The 20153-nt window shown below is 41.9% G+C and overlaps 1 protein-coding gene across 8 annotated transcripts in view; it reads right to left on the reverse strand.

Moving 5' to 3' along the window:
* Positions 1-20153, reverse strand: part of trip12 (thyroid hormone receptor interactor 12) — a 183472-nt gene that overhangs the window by 11424 nt on the left and 151895 nt on the right. For all 8 annotated transcript variants that reach the window (XM_034168159.1, XM_034168158.1, XM_034168157.1 and 5 more), the window contains 8 exons: positions 18587-18729; positions 18330-18486; positions 18038-18136; positions 10103-10217; positions 6381-6535; positions 6135-6299; positions 4418-4582; positions 4196-4309 (listed from right to left, as the gene is read on the reverse strand). In XM_034168159.1, coding sequence (XP_034024050.1) covers positions 4196-4309; positions 4418-4582; positions 6135-6299; positions 6381-6535; positions 10103-10217; positions 18038-18136; positions 18330-18486; positions 18587-18729 — 1113 coding nt within the window. The remainder of the gene's footprint in view (positions 1-4195; positions 4310-4417; positions 4583-6134; positions 6300-6380; positions 6536-10102; positions 10218-18037; positions 18137-18329; positions 18487-18586; positions 18730-20153) is intronic.

Here is a 20153-nt window from a genome sequence, read left to right on the forward strand (position 1 = left end):
TGCAGCAAAGCTCCAAATCGTTCAGACATTTATTCGCAATAAAAATCTGACAAGTGGGGTGGACCACTGCTCACTCAAAGCCTGCTCCCAGGCGAATGACGCAACCGACAGGTGTGAAAAAACTCACGCATGTGCACGAAGGTTCAAGCTTGGCTGATGCAATCACACGTGATTCAAATCCATATGGTTTTTGCAAAAAATAAAAAGGTACGATACTGTTTGGATAGACCTCGTATACCGTCGGCCGGAGGGAAGTAGGTCAAACGTGTTTACTGGGGTGGGATGTGTCTTTGTTGATGCTGGCAGCTCTGCTGAGGTAGCGAGAGCTGGCAATGTCTTCTAGGCTGGGCAGAGACCAACCAGTGATCCCCTGGGCCATTTTGATCACCCTCTGCAGCGCTCTCCTGTCTGCTGCTGAGCACCCCCCGTACCACACTGTGATGCAGTACGTCAGGATGCTCTCGATGGTGGCTCTGTAGAACAACACTAGCAGCTTCTCCTCCAGATTTTTTTCTCTTGAGCACCCTCAGGAAGTGGAGTCACTGCTGGGCTGTCTTCACCACCACTGTGGTGTTGGCAGTCCAGGAGAGGCTGTCAGAGAGCTGCATTCCCAGGAACCTGATGGAGCTGACCCTTTCCACACAGTCCCCTTGGATGTAGAGCGGGGCTGGGTCAGCCCTGTTCTTCCTGAAGTCCAGGATTATTTCTGAATCTTCTGATTTATTATGGACTGTAGATGATGGAATCCCTAAATTCCTTGCAACTGAACACTGAGAAACATTGTTCTTAAACTGTTGGACTATTTTTTCACGCAGATGTTCACAAAGTGGTGATCCTCGCCCCATCTTTTCTTGTGAATGGCTGAGACTTTTGGGGATGCTCCTTTTATACCCAATCATGAGTGTCCTTAGTTCCCAAATGCTTATTGAGTGTTGTTAGGAGGAAAGGTGATGTAACACAGTGGTAAACATACCACTGTCCCAGCTTTTTTGAAATGTGTTGCACCCCAGAGGCAGCTGACAGGTACCGGCAGGCCAAGCGTGCCGCAGCCCGTGCGGTCACAGAGGCAAAACTAGGTCTGGGAGGAGTTCAGGGAGGCTATGGAGGAGGACTATCGGTCGGCCTCGAAGAGATTCTGGCAAACCGTCCGACACCTCAGGAGGTGGAATCAGCTCTCCACCAGCACTGTTTACGGTGCGGGTGGGGAGCTGTTGACCCTGACTGGGGATGTTGTCGGGCTGTGGAAGGAGTACTTCGAGGATCTCCTCAATCCCATTGTCACGTCTTCCGAAGAGGAAGCAGAGACTGGGGACTCAGAGGCCTTGCCACTGAGGAGCTTTCTAACCACCTCGGTGACTTCGGCCTGGGGTGGATGAAATCCGTCCTGAGTACCTTAAGTCTCTGGATGTTGTGGGACTGTCTTGGCTGACACGCCTCTGCAACATCGCGTGGCGATCAGGGACAGTGCCTCTGGATTGGCAGACTGGGTGGTGGTCCCTCTGTTTAAGAAGGGGGACCAGAGGGTGTGTTCCAACTATAAGGGGATCACACTCCTCAGCCTCCCCGGTATGGTCTATTCCAGAGTACTGGAGAGGAGAATTCGACCGATGGCTGAACCTCAGATTCAAGAGGAGTAGTGTGGTTTTCGTCCTGGTCGCGGCACACTGGACCAGCTCGACATGCTCCATCGGTTGCTCGAGGGTTCATGGGAGTTCGCCCAACCAGTCCACATGTGTTTTGGAGAAGGCGTTCGACCTTCTCCCTCGGGGCACCCTGTGGGGAGTGCTACGGGAGTACGGGGTCCTTTGCTCAGGGCTATCCGGTCCCTGTATGACTGCAGCAGGAGCTTGGTTCGCATTGCCGGTAGTAAGTCAAACCTGTTTCCAGTGCACGCTGGCCTCCGCCAGGGCTGCCCTTTGTCACCGGTTCTGTTCATTATTTTTATGGACAGAATTTCTAGGCGCAGCCAGGGTGTAGAGGGGGTCTGGTTTGGGAACCACAGAATCTCATCTCTGCTGTTTGCGGACGATGTGGCTCTGTTGGCTTCGTCAAATCAGGACCTTCAGCGTACACTGGGGCAGTTTGCAGCCAAGTGTGAAGCGTCCGGATCAAAATCAGCACCTCCAAATCCGAGGCCATGGTTCTCGACCGGAAAAAGGTGCTTTGCCCTTTTCAGGTCGGTGGAGTGTCCTTGCCTCAAGTGGAGGAGTTTAAGTATCTCGGGGTCTTGTTCACAAGTGAGGGACGGATGGAGCGTGAGATCGATAGACGGATCGGTGCAGCATCTGCAGTGATGCGGTCACTGTATCGGACCGTCGTGGTGAAGACAGAGCTGAGTAGGGGGGCAAAGCTCTCGATTTACCGATCGATCTACGTTCCGATCCTCACCTATGGTCATGAGATTTGGCTCATGACTGAAAGAACGAGATCGCGAGTACAAGCGGCCGAGATGAGTTTCCTCCGCAGGGTGGCTGGGCACTCCCTTAGAGATAGGGTGATGAGCTCGGTCACTCGGGAGGAGCTCGGAGTCGAGCCGCTGCTCCTCCACGTCGAAAGGAGTCAGTTGAGGTGGCTCGGGCAAGTTTTCCGGATGCCCCCTGGACGCCTCGCTGGAGAGGTGTTCCGGGCACGTCCCATTGGGAGGAGGCCCCGGGGAAGACCCAGAACACGCTGAAGGGACTACATCTCTCGGCTGGCTTGGGAACGCCTTGAGGTTCCCCCAGAGGAGCTGGGGGGAGGTGTGTGTGGATCGGGAGGTCTGGGCGGCTTTGCTTGAGCTGCTGCCCCCGCGACCCGACTCCGGATAAAGCGGAAGAAAATGGATGGATGGATGTTGCAGGCATCCGTTTCAAAATGAGCACATATTTGCACAAAAACAATAAAGTTTATCAGTCTGAACATTAAATATCTTGTCTTTGTGGTGTATTCAATTCAATATAGGTTGAAGAGGATTTGCAAATCATTGTATTCTGTTTTTATTTACATTTCACACAATGTCCCAACTTCATTGGAATTGGGATTGTTTGTCAAAAGTTATTCAATGAAAGACAATCAGAACACAATAACCCTACATGGGTAAAAGGAGCAAAATTATCACTGTCAGTCAAGAGAGGACACAATTTACAGAATCACCACATACAGTGAATGCTCACCCAAATTTCTTACTTCATAGGAAATAAATCAGATAGGACACAAATTTTTTGGTTTAATCACTGGACATTCTGACCTCATGAAAGATGCCTCAAAACAAACATGATTACTGGTAATAACATTGTTTCACAGATCATGCAGAAGAAAAAAATTATGGCATCACCTTTCCATTTCAAGAAACAAATCCACAAATGCAAGTTCATCTACACAGACAGATTCTGATAATTCCATATTTTCTCTCATTGAGTGCTTGCATAGCTTTTCCCCTACTGGATCTATAAATTAATATGGGGCTAATTAAAAATAATAAATTTAAATGGTTTGGTGTGTTTCAGACAACCAAACCTTTCAGCTATTGAACAAAACAGTTTGGCACCATCTATCATGTCATGGGTGTCATTTATAGATGATTATCTAAAATAGTCTAAACTATTTTCATTGTTGCACAAGTGTGCAGTTCCTTAAAGATTTCCATGCCCACATATGATTTGATAATCTGCTACAAAGTAATAAAGTGGATGACCATTCTTTTCAGGTGAGAGGGTTGTATCAGGCAAGAGGTAGTCAAGGGGACTCGAGGGTATTGCCATGTACACCCAGTAAGAGCCATCGCCACCATGATTTTTACGTTTCTTTTGGGGACAGATTAAATCCCATTCTTAGATACCCAAGGAACATAAAAAATTATGGTAGCAATGAATCCTAAGAGGGGTGCATTGTGGGCTTCTTTGGCACCCTAACTGAAAGTAAAAAAAAAAAAAAAAAAAAAAAAAAAAAAAAAAAAAAAAAAAAAAATATGCCTAAGAAGAAAATATAACTCATTCACCCTTGCTTTCAAATTTTGTCAAACCCTTCTTGAATTGCACAATAAAACTCTCAACCCCTCTCGACCGTTGCGCCCTCTATTGAATGGCAGTGGCAATAATGTAATTTTACTGACAGCATGACTTGCGAAAGAAAAACAAATGTTTCATAGTCTGCATGATGATTTGTAACAACTTACACACCACTGTAAAAACATAAACAAATTAATAATTTTGCTTACCTCCTCTGGGTAGAAGTACAGTAGGTGGTGCAGGGGGAAGACTGATTCAAATCCTTCCCGAAAGGACTCAAACTGCCGGGAAACACCTTCGTTAAGAGTCCAATACACCACCAACTATTGGCAAAGAAAATCACATTGCAAAATATTATCAAGAGGAGCTTTTAATGAAACCAAATACCAAGAAAGCAAGATGCTGGGGAGAAGCAACAAGCAGTAACCTACCCTGAGGTATTCCTCCAGGTTGTAGATTGTTACAGGTATGTCTTTGCCACCCTTTTTTAGTTCAATGTTTGGGAAACCTGGAAGAGTATAGTCCAAACCCAGGTCCTCCACTGAGCAGCCATTCATATTTAGGCTCTCCAGTGCCTGTTGCAGCATCTCCTTTGTCTGACAGACACACACACACACACACACACACACACACACACACACACACACACACACACACACACACACACACACACACACACACACACACACACACACACACACACACACACACACACACACACACCGGGGAGTTAAGAATGCTTACTGTATATGTGCACACATTAAAACATTAAAGAGGTTTCTTAAGCAAAGAAAAGTCACAGAGAACAATGTGAAATATTTACGTTTTAATTCAATGGGGTCATCTTTATACCTTAGGAATCACTGTCATAACTGAACAAAACAGCTGGCTATAAGTACAAAACAAAAATGATTGGCCCACCTTCATTTCAGAATCCACAATGTGGAGAATCCACTCAAATCTTTGCATTGACTCAAAGCATTGGTGTCTTCACAGTCAGTTTCCATAAAATAATTTTGCAGATCTCTCTTCATTTTGAGCGAAGAAGCAGTGAGCATCAATCAGGGCCAAAGATTCAGGGATTAAAGCAAAATAAAATAAAAATTTTCACAGCCAAATCAAACTGTTCACCATCTACCTTTTGAGAGAAAACCTTTTGCAATCGCATCTTAGCATTTAGCTAAGAAACCAGCAAATTGTTCTCCTGCTGAACATGATTATATTTCACTCACTAACCATTGTTGATCTTCTCTAATACAGCATCATTACAGAAAGACTTTAACCTACACATTATTTAAATACTTCAGGATAAACACATTTTAAGGGCACAGCTTTTCTACACATTTTACTTAAGTCAACACCAATGAAAATCTCACGCCTGTATCCAGGATGCAAAGTTTTTTTTTTGTGTGTGTGTGGGGGGGAGGCGACTTTGTTGGCACGGGGTCCAGGGCCACCAGAAAATGTTAGGTTTTGGTGTCCAGGAATGCATTCTGGGGAGTTTTAGATGACTATTTTCTCACACCAATCCCACCAATTTAGTTGTTCTGCTTAATGTGTGCTGTATTTGTATTTTCTTTTGCATATTTTCACCTTTTCTTTGCCTTCCGCCATAACTGATATGACAACCGACATGTTTATTTGATCAGATTACTAGTCACAAGAGCTGTAATCATTTTCATATTTTTGGTTTCCCTCATCCTAACTGACCTGATTTTAAAGCTAGAACCCCAAACAATCCCAGTAATGTCCAAGCTTAGATATTACATTAAAAAAGATATTGCTTCACAGGAAGGCGCAGCCTTATTGAGAGGTAAGAACATTTATGAGTGAATGTTATGTTGTGTCATCCTCAAAGAGATTTTAGGTTAACCAGTCCCATGTCTGCAGCTGTTTTTAGTTTAACCACAGTGAGGACACTCACAGAGACACTCAGAACAGACTTTGAAAGAAAAGTTCCAAAATATGTTTGTAAAACTCTGCACTCTGATCTTTGCTAGTCCAGTCTTCATTTTTTTGTCAGGACGGCATCAGTGCAAAACCTGCCTTTTGGCAGTCCAAATGACGGCAATCTGTCATAGTGACGGAGGACTTTAGCCCCTGAAGATTTTGCCATGACCAGCTTTCAAAGTGTTAGCTGTGCAATACCTGTGATCGGTCCTGTTCCAGCTGCTTCTTCTGGCGGACAATATCCTCTAAGTGCTGGATAGACTTGGCCACACCAGGATCAATGTTCACCAGGTCATGGGAGCTTATGGACATCTCTTGCCGTAGCATCCATTTATAAAATGGCAACCCTAGGGGCAGATCCAGCTAGGAGTGGGAGGGCAATCACAAATACATTAGGTCTATAATAAAACAAATGACATGATCTAACATTAATAATGTAATTACCAGTCTGAAGTCCATAATGGCTTTGGCCATGAGCTTTCCTAAGAAACGGAACTTCATTTTAATTTTGGCAATATGTGCTGGTTTGGTTGTCCTTCCAAAGGGAACAGCAAACAGTCCTCTGGAGCTGAACATGTACTTTGTTCCCTCTTGACTTCCTGTTGTGGAAAAGGTGATAAATCATGTGTGTGTCAACACAGATCTTGAATAAGAAAAATGTAGATAAGCAGGTGCATGGGATAGTCCATTCCTGCCACACTGTGTAGAAAACAATTTGTAAGCAATGAATGCTATCACCAAATTTTCAAGAAGACAAAGATGATTAACCGATTCGTATAGCTTGAGCTTTGATGCACCATCTCGACTGAAAAACTGTTTTGTCTATGTATTTTACCACTGATCTATCTGCCACCTGTTGGATGGTTAGCAGATGATAGATGCGTTATGGAAAATTAGGAAGCGCTGTGGTTCAATTTACATGTAGTTTATCTGCCACAAGCCTACCATTCACATCAACGCAGTCAGGGGAAAAAAAAAAAAAAAAGTTAAACTTGCCACCTCAAGATAAAACATGATTCCCACTATGTGTGCAAAAATGTAACTAAATATTCAACAGAATGGGAAAGTAAAATTGTAATAAATAGACTGTATGGGTGCTACTAAAACTTGTCCTGGGTACCGTAACCCTGGGTAACTTAACGCAAAACAATGCTCAAGGATGTTTCAAAACATGTTTTGAAACACTGTCACAGAGTCCATGTCAAAAGAAAGACTTGATCTGACACACAAATGTGCATCCACATCAAATCATAAATTACATATTTAAATGCTACAGTCAGAGCAGGGTCTGTACATGCACTAGTGCATCTAGTCTAATCTGATCTAGTGGTCTCTGAACGCAATTGATACTATTTTTTCCACAAGACACTCGGGAGCAGAGGACCCGACCTGTCCTGCCGGGACACGTGGCGGGTTACGTGATGGACAGCTGGCAGAGGTGGCAAGTCATGTGCCTGTACACGTTGTCTGTGGAGGACGTTGAAGATGTTTACTTATTTGGAGCTGTGGTGACTGGGTTTCTGCTGTGTGGAGCCGCCACAGCACGGCCCGTCCAGGATGCCCCACATGATTGATTTGATTGGAAGGGCATTGTCAGCTCAGTCGGCGGGTGTCAACCGCACGCTGGAATCCATCTCGGGGAGAATGGCTGTACTGGAAAACCGCTTTGATCGTCTGTAAGACCACATCTCTCCTCTATTCAGATGTATTTGGGAGCCACTCTGAAGTTTCAGACTGTGGAATCTGCCAGGCGTCTGTTAATCTGGATATCTATTTGGTTTCCAAACACCAGCTGTCCTTCAAGGCCGCTGGGATAAAATCCTCCCCCCGAGGAACACTGCTGATAGCCTCGCTCCTCGTCTCCCCCCGTCCCTCGTCGTCTTCCTCCCTCCCTTCCCAGTCCTGAGATGTTGACTGTGGGACCTTGAGACTCTGGTGGACTGATTCAGGACTGGGATCCCCCCCCCCCCCCCCCAACATGGACAGTTAAGGACTGTCGATGGCGCCTCACGCGGCCTTCCGGGCTGTCCGTCTGGACACTGGGCCACTCTCTGCCTCTCCCTCCCTACGGCAGGCCTTGTCCTCTCTCAAGCTGGTCTTGGCGGCACGACTTACAGTTGCAGCGGCCTTCACCCACTTTACCTCAATTCGGATGACGGACTGCTTCAAGTTTAGTGCACATAAACAATGTCAAATGTATATGTGTTGTCTTGAATTTTGATGTGTGCCATTATTACTGTAAACAAGTAGTAATTGTGGACTAATTGCTGTATCTTGCCTGAGGTAATTGGAGTGTAAACATAATTGCCCATTTTTGGGATCAATAAAGTTGTCTGAAGTGCATACATATACTGAAGAATTTAAATTCTAAGTTATGAAAGCTCAACCATGATAATGATGCTGTTTTACCCAGATAAAAAAAAAAAAAAAAACTCATTCAATCCTGATTAACTATGCAAAGTTATGCACAGACCTCTCCCATCCTGAAACTAGTTTGTAAACCAGGTGGTATGTAAAAAATTAATACAAAGCAGGGTTTGATCTCATGTCCCCCCCTCAAATGACATCAGCATTTTTTTTGTTTGTTTGTCCTCTGTTTTGGTACTTGGTCATTATATTCTTTATTCTTCAGCTTTCAGGCTCCTCTCCTGTGGAACCAGCTCCCAATTCAGATCAGGGAGACAGACACCCTCTCTACTTTTAAGATTAGGCTTAAAACTTTCCTTTTTGCTAAAGCTTATAGTTAGGGCTGGATCAGGTGACCCTGAACCATCCCTTAGTTATGCTGCTATAGACTTAGACTGCTGGGGGGTTCCCATGATGCACTGAGTGTTTCTTTCTCTTTTTGCTCTGTATGCACCACTCTGCATTTAATCATTAGTGATTGATCTCTGCTCCCCTCCACAGCATGTCTTTTTCCTGGTTCTCTCCCTCAGCCCCAACCAGTCCCAGCAGAAGACTGCCCCTCCCTGAGCCTGGTTCTGCTGGAGGTTTCTTCCTGTTAAAAAGGAGTTTTTCCTTCCCACTGTCGCCAAGTGCTTGCTCACAGGGGGTCATTTTGACCGTTGGGGTTTTTACGTAATTATTGTATGGCCTTGCCTTACAATATAAAGCGCCTTGGGGCAACTGTTTGTTGTGATTTGGTGCTATATAAATAAAATTGATTGACTGATTGATTGATTTAGAACATATCCTGTGAGTTGACATTAGACATGTCTGGGTTCTGGTGCTTCCTGTCTTACTTTTTATTTTTAGCTGTGACACTTGGACAATAAAAGGTGACCAAAGGCAACAATTGGATGGTTTTGGTGCTAGATAACTTCAAAGGATACTTTGAGAAACAAAATTCTCTGGTCTGATGAGACAAAGATTGAACTCTTTGGTGTGAATGCCAGGTGTCACGTTTGGAGAAAACCAGGCACCATCCCTACAGTGAAGCATGGTGATGGCAGCATCATGCTGTGGGGATGTTTTTCAGCAGCAGGAACTGGGAGACTAGTCAGGATTGAGGGAAAGATAAATGCAGCAATGTACAGAGACATCCTGGATGAAAACCTGCTCCAGGGCGCTCTTGACCTCAGAGTGGTGTGACGGTCAACCTTTTAGCAGGACAATGACCCTAAGCACACAGTCAAGATATCAAAGGAGTGGCTTGAGGACAACTATGTGAATGTCCTTGAGTGGCCCAGCCAGAGCCCAGACGTGAACCCGATTGAACATTTCTGGAGATCTGAAAATGGGTGTGCACCGACCATCCCCACCCAACCTGATGGAGCTTGAGAGATGCTGCAAAGAGGAATGGACAAAACTACCCAAAGATAGGTGCGCCAAGCTTGTGGCATCATATTCAAGAAGACTTGAGGCTGTAATTGTTGCCAAAGGTGCATCAACAAAGTATTGAGCAAAGGGTGTGAATACTTACGTACATATGATTTCTTAGCTTTTTATTTTTAATAAATTTGCAAAAAGTAAAAAAAACAAACAAAAAACAAAAAAAACTTTTTCCCAAATTGCCATTATTAAAAAAAAAAAAAAAAGAATTTACTCCATTATGGATTAAGGCTGTAACATAACAAAATGTGGCAAAAGTGAAGCATTTTGAATACTTTCCACATGCACTCTAGTGTCCAGGGTGCATGCTGTGACTGCTCTGACTACAACGGTACCTTTAGGATTGGCCAGAGTGACTTCTTCACCCCTCCACAATCCAAGGTCCGCCCGCTGGAGTTCCTGGGACACTAGAGCATAAAACTCCAAAGTGGGGCCAAGGCCTGTGCCGACCTAAACAAAAAATATAGAAACTTATGCCTGTCCTCCAATACTGTTAAAAACCACAACGGTAAAGTAAAAAGTCTCATAACTCTCCTTGAATAGCCAGTGTTGCTGACCGAACGGTCCCCCCTAACAACTGGTCCCCATTGCCTTCACTGCGCATGCGTCATTTTGCAGCTCAGCAGCGTCATTTCTGAGAGTCACCAGTAATTCACAGATTATCACCTCGTTTCTGCTTAAAACGGCACTCCAGTCATCACCTATCTCTGCGACAGATATCTGAAGTTTTTGTACAACAATCATTTCCACAAAAATTCAGCATTATTTCATCATAAAAGACAGCAGACCAATCAGAGCGCTGCTGCAGCAGCGATAACGTCATTTCAGAGCGCCAGTAACTGCTCACCGATTATCGCCTCGTTTTCTGCTTAAAACTGAGTTTAGAATGATTTAAGAGGTTTTACCTTGTCATCTGATGGTTAATAATCATATTAATCCCTTTGAACGCTTTGGGTGTAGAGAGTCAGTCTCAGACCAGCTGCTGTGGTCCCAAATGAGGCATGCGCAGTGGAGACAGGGTGGACCAATTTTTAGGGAGGACCATTCGGTCTGCGACACTGGTACCCTGTGCCAAAGTTCTAAATCTGAGCAGCTTCTCCCCACTAGTTGGTGATATAAAAGCGGACCCTTACACTCGTGACACAGAGATGTAAGCAGCTGTACACTGCTGGTGCCAAAAGACACCCGAGTTCTTTATAGTGCAGCACATAAGTGTAAGAATCATTCAGTTGATGATACAAGCACCAAATTCAGTATAAATATTTCTGAGAAGTCCTTTTCTTTCAAAAAGCCTTCAGCCACATGAAACTTTAAAATTACCTATTTTCACAAGTAAAACACATTGGCAAACAAATATAGGTGGCTGTGGTTTGATGCACGCGGGGTGGAATGGATGAGCATATTAGTGCAAACCAGCAATAGTCATGTAACTGTTTAAAAATGAAATCCCAATTGAAACATCTCTCCTTTAACTGACAATACAGGAGAGATTAAAGGAGATTAAACAGAGCACGAAGTCTGTACGGGAAAATATCAGACTGAGGTGTTGACAGTAAAAAACACTGAGATCTGATATTCCCGTACAGACCGAGTGAGGTTAATAATTTGTTTATATATATATATATATATATATATATATATATATATAGTGAGGAAAATAAGTATTTGAACACCCTGCCATTTCGCAAGTTCTCCCACTTAGAAATCATGGAGGGGTCTGAAATTTTCATCTTAGGTGCATGTCCACTGTGAGACATAATCTAAAAAAAAAAAAAAAAAAAAATCCGGAAATCACAATGTGATTTTTTTTTTAAATAATTTATTGGTATGTTACTGCTGCAAATACGTAATTGAACACCTGTGAAAATCAATGTTAATATTTGGTACAGTAACCTTTGTTTGCAATCACAGAGGTCAAACATTTCCTGTAGTTTTTCACCAGGTTTGCACACACTGCAGCAGGGACTTTGGTCCACTCCTCCATACAGATCTACAGAAGATCTGTATGGAGATCTAGATTCACGCTTCTCTACTATTTTCCTCACTGTGTAATATATATATATATATATATATATATATATATATATATATATATATATATATATATATATATATATATATATAAAACACACACACACATGCGCGCGCGAAAACTTATGTTATCACCAGAATATGAAAGCTGCTGATGGTTTTGAGCTCGTACTCCTGTTTGTAGACCCGTTTGCTTTCTTCACCTCCATGAATAACTTGCTAACAGATGGTCTTTAGCTGGTAAGTTTTCTGTCTGTGTTTTTTCCAATGCTATTTCTCTATTTATGGAGTATGTTCATGTCCAACTTGGTGTTTTTAGCTTTCTGGTTTGTCACGAATCTGATACACGATCCGGACCGATTGTCATGGTAACGGTCTGATATGGGAAAATATCTGACCAGAAATCAGCCAATCAGAGCGCACATAGCATCGTATCCCTATAACAAAAAGTACTACATGTCACTGTCCACCTACAGTGAGGAAAGAAAGTACTTGATACACTTGCGATTTTGCAAGTTTTCAAGTTATGGAGGAGGCTGATATTTTCAGTGTATGTGCAGTTCTACTGTGAGAGGCAGAATCTAAAAAACAAAATCCAGGAAATCACACTGTATGAGTTTTAAAAAATTTATTTGCATGTCATTGCATGAAAAAGGTATTTGATACATTAGAATTTTGGCATTCATAGACCTCTTAGTTCTCCTTTATGAAGCCCTCTTGTTCTCTCATTATCTGTATTACCTGAACCTGTTTGAACTCATTAGGAGTATAAAAGACGTGCACATATGCCAACAAACCCCAGCCTCTCCACAATGGCCAAGACCAAAGAGCTGTGTAAGAGCATCAGGGATAAAATTATAGACCTTCACATGGCTGGTGGGCTACAGGAGAATAGCCAAACAGCTTTGTGAGAAGTCTACTACTGTTGGTGCAATTGTCAGAAAATGGAAGGAGTTAAAGACAATAGTCAATCTCCCTGGGTCTGGGGCCCCCTGCAAGATCTCACCGCGTGCGGTATCAATGATCTTGAGGACGGTGAGGAATCAGCCTAGAATTACAATCCAGGACCTGGTCAATGACCTGAAGAGAGCTGGGACCACAGTCATAAGGAGGACCATTAGTAACACACTACACCGTTATGGATTAAAATCCTGCACCGCACGCAAGGTACCCCTGCTCAAGCCTGCACATGTCCAGGCCCGTCTGAAGTTTGCCAATGACCATCTGGATGACCCAGAAGAGTCATGGGAGAAAGTCATGTGGTCAGATGAGACCAAGATAGAACTTTTTGGTCGAAATGCCACTCGCCGTGTTTGGAGGAAGAAGGAGGATGAGTACAACCCCAATAACACCATCCCTACTGTGAAGCATGGAGGTGGAAACATTATGCTTTGGGGATGCTTTTCTGCACAGGGGACGGGACGACTGCACCGCATTGAGGGGAGGATGAACGGGGCCATGTATCGCGAGATCTTGGCCAAAAACCTCCTTCCCTCAGTCAGAGCACTGAAGATGGGTCGTGGATGGGTGTACCAACATAATGACCCAAAGCACACAGACAAGATAACCAAGGAGTGGCTCTGTAAGAAGCACATCAAGGTCCTGAAGTGGCCTAGCCAGTCTCCAGACCTGAATCCAATAGAAAATCTCTGGAGAGAACTGAAACTCCGTGTTGCCCAGAGACAGGCCAGAAACCTGAAAGATCTGGAGAAGATCTGTATGGAGGAGTGGGCCAAAATCCCTGCTGCAGTGTGTGCAAACCTTGTTAAGACATACAGGAAACGTTTAGTCTCTGTAATTTCAAACAAAGGTTTTTGTACCATGTATTAAGTTCTGTATTTCTAATGTATCAAATACCTTTCTCATGCAATGAAATGCAAATAAATTATTTAAAACTCAGTGTAATTTCCTGGATTTTTTTAAAATTCTGTCTCTCACAGTAGAACTGCACATACGCTGAAAATGTCAGCCTTCTCCATAACTTGTAAGTACTTTCTTCCCTACTGTATTTGGTGAAAAAGTCATGAGGAGTGACACTTGGTTCTGATTTTCTTCACCTACAGGAACTGACGATGCCACTCAAGAGCTTGCAGCAGGTATTGGCGCTGCTGTTTATCCTTGATTAGGATCTGATTGTAATCCTGGATAAGTGCAACTCCTCACTCAGCAAAATCATTGACAGCGGGAATGTTATCCAGGACCTGCTGTGACAACTGGAAGGACGGGTCATCCTCCCACTCTTAGGGGTCCTTGATGAGGAAGTCCATGTTGATGATGAATGCCTCAAAAATGTGACCTGAGGCAGATGTAACAAAATCTGCCACTAATGAACTAAAATGTCACTCACACGTCACAAAAAACGGGGGACGGGCAGCAGCGGTTAATATTTTCTCACAGAATTTATTTTTACCCCAAAAGGAACCAAAAATTTTTTACCCCAAAAGGAACCAAAAAATGAAGATGCACCTCGGAAAAAGTTGAAATTTGTTTTTCAGGACCACCCTAATATGAGCCATATGGTGACAGACTCACCATACGACGACGTATACCAGCTTACTTCAACTTGGTATTAACTTGGCTGAAGACTGATGGAGAAACTTTGGAATGCACTGCATCTAGATTCTGTGGACTCTGCTGGAACTTTTAAAGAGAAGCTCAAGACCCACTTGTATAGGCTTGCTTTTAACTAGTTTTACGTTACTGTTTTAAATTTTTGCCTTTCCATTTTATTTTTTCCACTTTAAAGCACTCTGGGATTTTATCTTGAAAGGTGCCATACAAATAACTTTTTACTTTTTACTTACTATTTACTTCGCTTATGCAAAACTTACCCATAACTTATTAGACATATGCCAGCATATTATGGATATTTTTAATAAGTCGGCATAGCTGGCTAAATCATCAAGGTCTGAAAGGCCATTAAGCACTAATTACATTACAGTACATAAAGTTGATATTTCACATTTGAAACTACAGTGTTGTGCAGTTCAACCCAAAGTTGTAGCACATTTTCCTCTGCAAAGCCACTTGCATCCACATTTAGACAATTGTCAGCAGTGAGGATTTGTGTTGATCTAAAGGGCAAGGCTGACTTTAAAAGTAAAAGATGACTAAACCCTTACACCCCAAACACTATCGCATTTCTGCAGCATACATGTCTACTAACCATATTTTCTGGAGTACAAGTCACAGTTTTTTAGACTAATTTGAGAGGTCCTGTGACTTATAGTTCAGTGCGACATAAACAGAAAAAATAAAAAATAAAAATCACAATTCAAAACCACACATTTTCTTTATACCTGAAATGAGAAACACACCATTAAGTTTCCTTTTTGTTTTAAAAAAACAAGAGAGGTGGAAATGTCCTGACAGGGCTTTATTACTTTCAGCGCGCATTTAAAACAGAGTCGGGTTCTTGAAACAAGTGATCATGATGGTGTCAATATTATGAGCTTTTCCTCATGTCAGGCTCCACATAAATTATAATTAGCAGTCATGTTCACTTCAAGCAAATAAATATAAATAAATGCCTTTAGCAAACAGCAAAGAATGTTTAAGTACACAAAGAAGACATTCATGTCGTGTGCTGTTACAGCACCAACCAGCAGACATTTATGTCTGTGTGCACGCACTGTTGTAACGCCAATGAACAGGCATTCATGCATGTGTGCGTGTGCTGTTACAGCACCAACAATGACGTTAATGTCCATAGCAGTAACAATGTCAACAGTAAATGCCACTGTGAGCCAATTTAAAACTGAGCTCGCCATAAGTTGGTGTTGGACTGCTGTCACTTTTGGAAATGTTTCACATAGAAAGTAATCAGATCAAGATCAATGCTAGGCTCAAAAAATCCATTTGGTAATCACTGTTAAACGAGGAAGAGGAAAAGTCCCAAACAACTGACTAGACTGTGGATGAAGACTTGGTGCATGTGCACATCCATTAGTCATGAATGCAGCGTGTCAAAAACAACCTGCTTGAGGCTCAGCTTTGTACACGTTTATAAGTGTCATCATCAATGTAACTGTGAAAAATCTAAGAAATACAATGGCATAAATGCTGCCTGATCACGTAATGCGTGATCAGGCAGCCTGAAAAACACCTGACAGTAGTAAGCAACCAGTCCCACTTTACGACAACTGTCACAACAGCCACGCTTTGACATAAGAAATTTACTCCGCAGAGTTCCGCAGACACTGATCTGTACACAGATCAGAACAGCTTAGGGTCCGCGGATTTCTAAAACTTGTACGATGTCGTTGAAGGAAAAAAAAAAAAAAAAAAAAAAAAAAAAAAACGCTTTGCGATAGCCATTTTCTTAACTGACTATCACGATTACAGACCTTCGGCAGAGTGCAACACTAAACCAATGCGACTTATACTCCGGTGTGACTTTTAGGCCAGAATATACGGGACTAAAAACATATACAACATGAAAATATTGCCTGAAGTCCACAATACAATATTTAACAGGTACAACACAAATAAACCAACATTGTGCAACTATTGGATACAAATACATACAACCTCAATTCCAATTAAGTTGGGACGTTGTGTAAAATGTAAATAAAAAGAGAATACAATGATTTGCAAATCCTTGTCAACCTATATTCAATTGAATACACCACAAAGACAAGATATTTAATGTTCAAACTGACAAACTTTATTGTTTTTGTGCAAATATTTGCTTATTTTGAAATGGATGCCTGCAACATGTTTCAAAAAATCTGGGACAGTGGTATGTTCACCACTGTGTTACATCACTTTTCCTTCTAACAACACTCAATAAGTGTTTGAGAACTGAGGACACTAATTGTGAGTGTCATGATTGGGTATAAAAGGAGCATCCCCAAAAGGCTCAGCCATTCACAAGCAAAGATGGGGTGAGGCTCACCACTTTCTGAACAACTGCGTGAAAAAATAGTCCAACAGTTTAAGAACAATGTTTCTCAATGTTCAACTGCAAAGAATTTAGGGATTCCATCATCTTCAGTCCAAAATATAATCAGAAGATTCAGAGAATCTGGAGAGCTTTCTACACGTAAGCTACAAGAATGAAAACCAACATTGAATGCCTGTGACCTTCAATCCCTCAGGCGGCACTGCATTAAAAACAGACATGAAATAAACGATGTGAATAAGAGATAAATCATCTCCATTACGGCAGAGACTCTTAAAACAAATCACAAGCGTACAGGTTTCCAAAACCAAACACTTAAAACAGGTTAAAAGGAACATAAAATAGGACACACAGAACACCAGCTGCGTGTTGCCACAAGAGCAGCGCCACCCAAAAAGACTTTAGAAATCCCTAAATTCCTTGCAACTGAACATTGAGAAACATTGTTCTTCAACTGCTGGACTATTTTTTCACGCAGTCGTTCACAAAGTGGTGATCCTTGCCCCATCTTTGTTTGTGAATGGGTGAGACTTTTGGGGATGCTCCTTTTATACCCAATCATGAGTGTCCTCAGTTCACAAATGCTTATTGAGTGTTGTTAGAAGGAAAGGTGATGTAACACAGTACTAAACATACCACTGTCCCAGCTTTTTTGAAATGTGTTGCAGGCATCCATTTCAAAATACTTCATTGGAACTGGGCTTGTATTTCTGTCCACCACCCAGAAAAAAACAGCCACCATCTTGAAAACTGAAGTGGCTAAAGATTTTGTTGCAAAAAGTAGACCAAGACACACCATTGTGCCATATTTGGTTGCTTGTATCATAAAATGAAAGATTCTTATGATATATTCATTTATCTGCTACACTATTACTAACGGAAACCAAAAATTTGTCTGGCATTGGCACAAGTGTGGAATGGGGGTGACTAGATAGAAAAAGGACACTGTCTAAACGAGAAAATTCCAAGCTGTAAGCAGATACGCGATTCATGCGAATATCTTGCTTGCTCATGAGATGATCACAGATGAAGCAGAACCTTTCAGCAGATCCTTGTAAAAATATTACTTGACTATTGGACACATTGCTTCCCATTAAGAACCTTGGGAAAAAATTCCTTGTTTTGTTTTTTTTTTTTTTAATTCTTCAAAAAATTGAAATTGACATTTATTGCATCTTTTCTTTTTGCTCATCCAAGAATGATCAGAAACTAAGCACCATGACCTGATCCAAACCATTAATCTTGTAATTTGTTACACACCTAAATTCGGCTTTTACATAAGTATGCTGTTGTAAACAACTTGAAGACATACATTTTCAGATTATGCAGACATTACCTCATTCTCATACTGAATTTCCAGCATGGCCCTGGAACTACCGAGGTCCTGCATAACAGATTCTGCCTGTTTTAACAGCTCATCACGATTTATCGTCCTCTGAAAAACAGACAGATACACACACAAAGTTGGCAAAAATATGGACCAGGTAAGCAATGTTTGGTTTGCGATTCATAACAAAAAATAAATTTTTAATGACAAAATGCTAAAATGATACCCAACTCCAACAAGACATAAGCTGATGATTTAAAAATAAATAATTTATTTAACAATAAGCATGGCAATGAAAAACCTTTTTCCTGTCCAGACGTGGTGCAACTCTGCTGTCCTGAGAATCTGATTGGTTGATCTCAGGATTCGTATCAAGTAGGCGCTGCATGGCTCTGTCACGATCAAAGGCAGTTACGTAGAATAACATCTGCCGAGTGTCAAATGGGAAGAAGAATGGGCTGTAAAGATGGATAGAATTTTGTGTTCAGAGGATTGATTCACATCAGTCACAGTCTGTTTACAATAAGTACAATAAAGGTGAAATTTATAAATCTTTACCAGGTCTTCCCAAGCTCAATGAGCCAAGTAGGAATGTTGCCCGTCATAATGACAAGTGGATCCTGTAACTGGCGGTTTGCTTTGGCTGTCAGCTTACTGTTAATGAATTCACTAGTGGGAACAATTTCCTTGCAGACACCATTCTGCAAAACAACAAAATGGTTACTTTACTTATATAGTTTGTGACAGAAACGAGTGTAATTCTTTTTTCTTTTTTAAATCCAAATCCCCCAATGTTGTGTGAACTTCTCAAAAATATTTGGTTCATCCCACAGTGCGGGTTCTGCTTACTAAAGATGGCCCGCAAAGATGGTTCGCATTCCACACCTGGCTCCAAGCCAGTGAGCCGGGCTTCTTACCCATTTAAAGTTTTAAAACAGGTTGAGATCATTTCAGCCCCAAGGTGTCTAGTCATTCGCTTTACCAGAAAAAACTGCAAGCGGGGAGCACCAGCTATCCTAAGGGAACCAGCTACTAGATGGCTCGATTAGTCTTTCACCCCTATGCCCAGTTTGGATGACCGATTTGCACATCAGGCAACTGCGGGCCTCCACCAGAGTTTCCTCTGGCTTCGCTCTGCCCAGCCATAGTTCACCATGTTTCGGGTCCTAGCCTAAATATAACGGTACTCAAGGTACAAGGACAAGTCCTAGCTGCAGACTAATACCCCTGTCATGCAGGACATTCACGTCAAGCTCACTTCTACTGAATAAATGAACTGGACCCATTCACATCTTTGAGCGTTGCATGCTGATAACACTCCCACCACATGCTGCATTTTTCAAATATGCCATTGCCATGGTGTCAATGAGGTTTCATAGATATCCAACACACTGATTTGCAGTTGTATGCAAAAGTTTGGGCACCCCTGATAACTTTCATGATTCTCCTTTATAAATCCTTGGTTGTCTGGATCAGAAATTTCAGTTAAATATATCATCTAGCAGACAAATACACTGATATTCGAGAAGTGAAATGAAGTTTCTAGTATTTTCAGAAAGTGTGAAATAATTATTTAAACAAAATAGCAAAGGATGGTGACCCTTAGCAAAAAGAAGTTTATTCAAGTGTAGTATAAGTATACATTTTTTTTACTAAATTGAGTAAGTATACTTGAAGGTGACTTTTTATAAATTATATTTTATATTTAAGAATAGTATAGTGAAGTATACTTGGCTTATACTGAAAAGTATAAACAAAAGTCTAAGTACATTAATACTAAGACTTACACTTATACTTTAATACTAAAACTTCTACTTTAGTAGATCAGCTATGCAGGTTGGAGCCTTGTCATGGACCATTTTCTTCAACTTCCAAAGATTTTCAATTGGATTAAGATCCGGACTATTTGCAGGCCATGACATTGACCCTATGTGTCTTTTTGCAAGGAATGTTTTCACAGTTTTTGCTCTATGGCAAGATGCATTATCATCTTGAAAAATTATTTCATCATCCCCAAACATCCTTTCAATTGATGGGATAAGAAAAGTGTCCAAAATATCAACGTAAACTTGTGCATTTATTGATGATGTAATGACAACCATCTCCCCAGTGCCTTTACCTGACA

This window comes from Thalassophryne amazonica, chromosome 4, assembly GCF_902500255.1.
Source record: "Thalassophryne amazonica chromosome 4, fThaAma1.1, whole genome shotgun sequence".
In the NCBI taxonomy this organism is placed as follows: Eukaryota; Metazoa; Chordata; class Actinopteri; order Batrachoidiformes; family Batrachoididae; genus Thalassophryne; species Thalassophryne amazonica.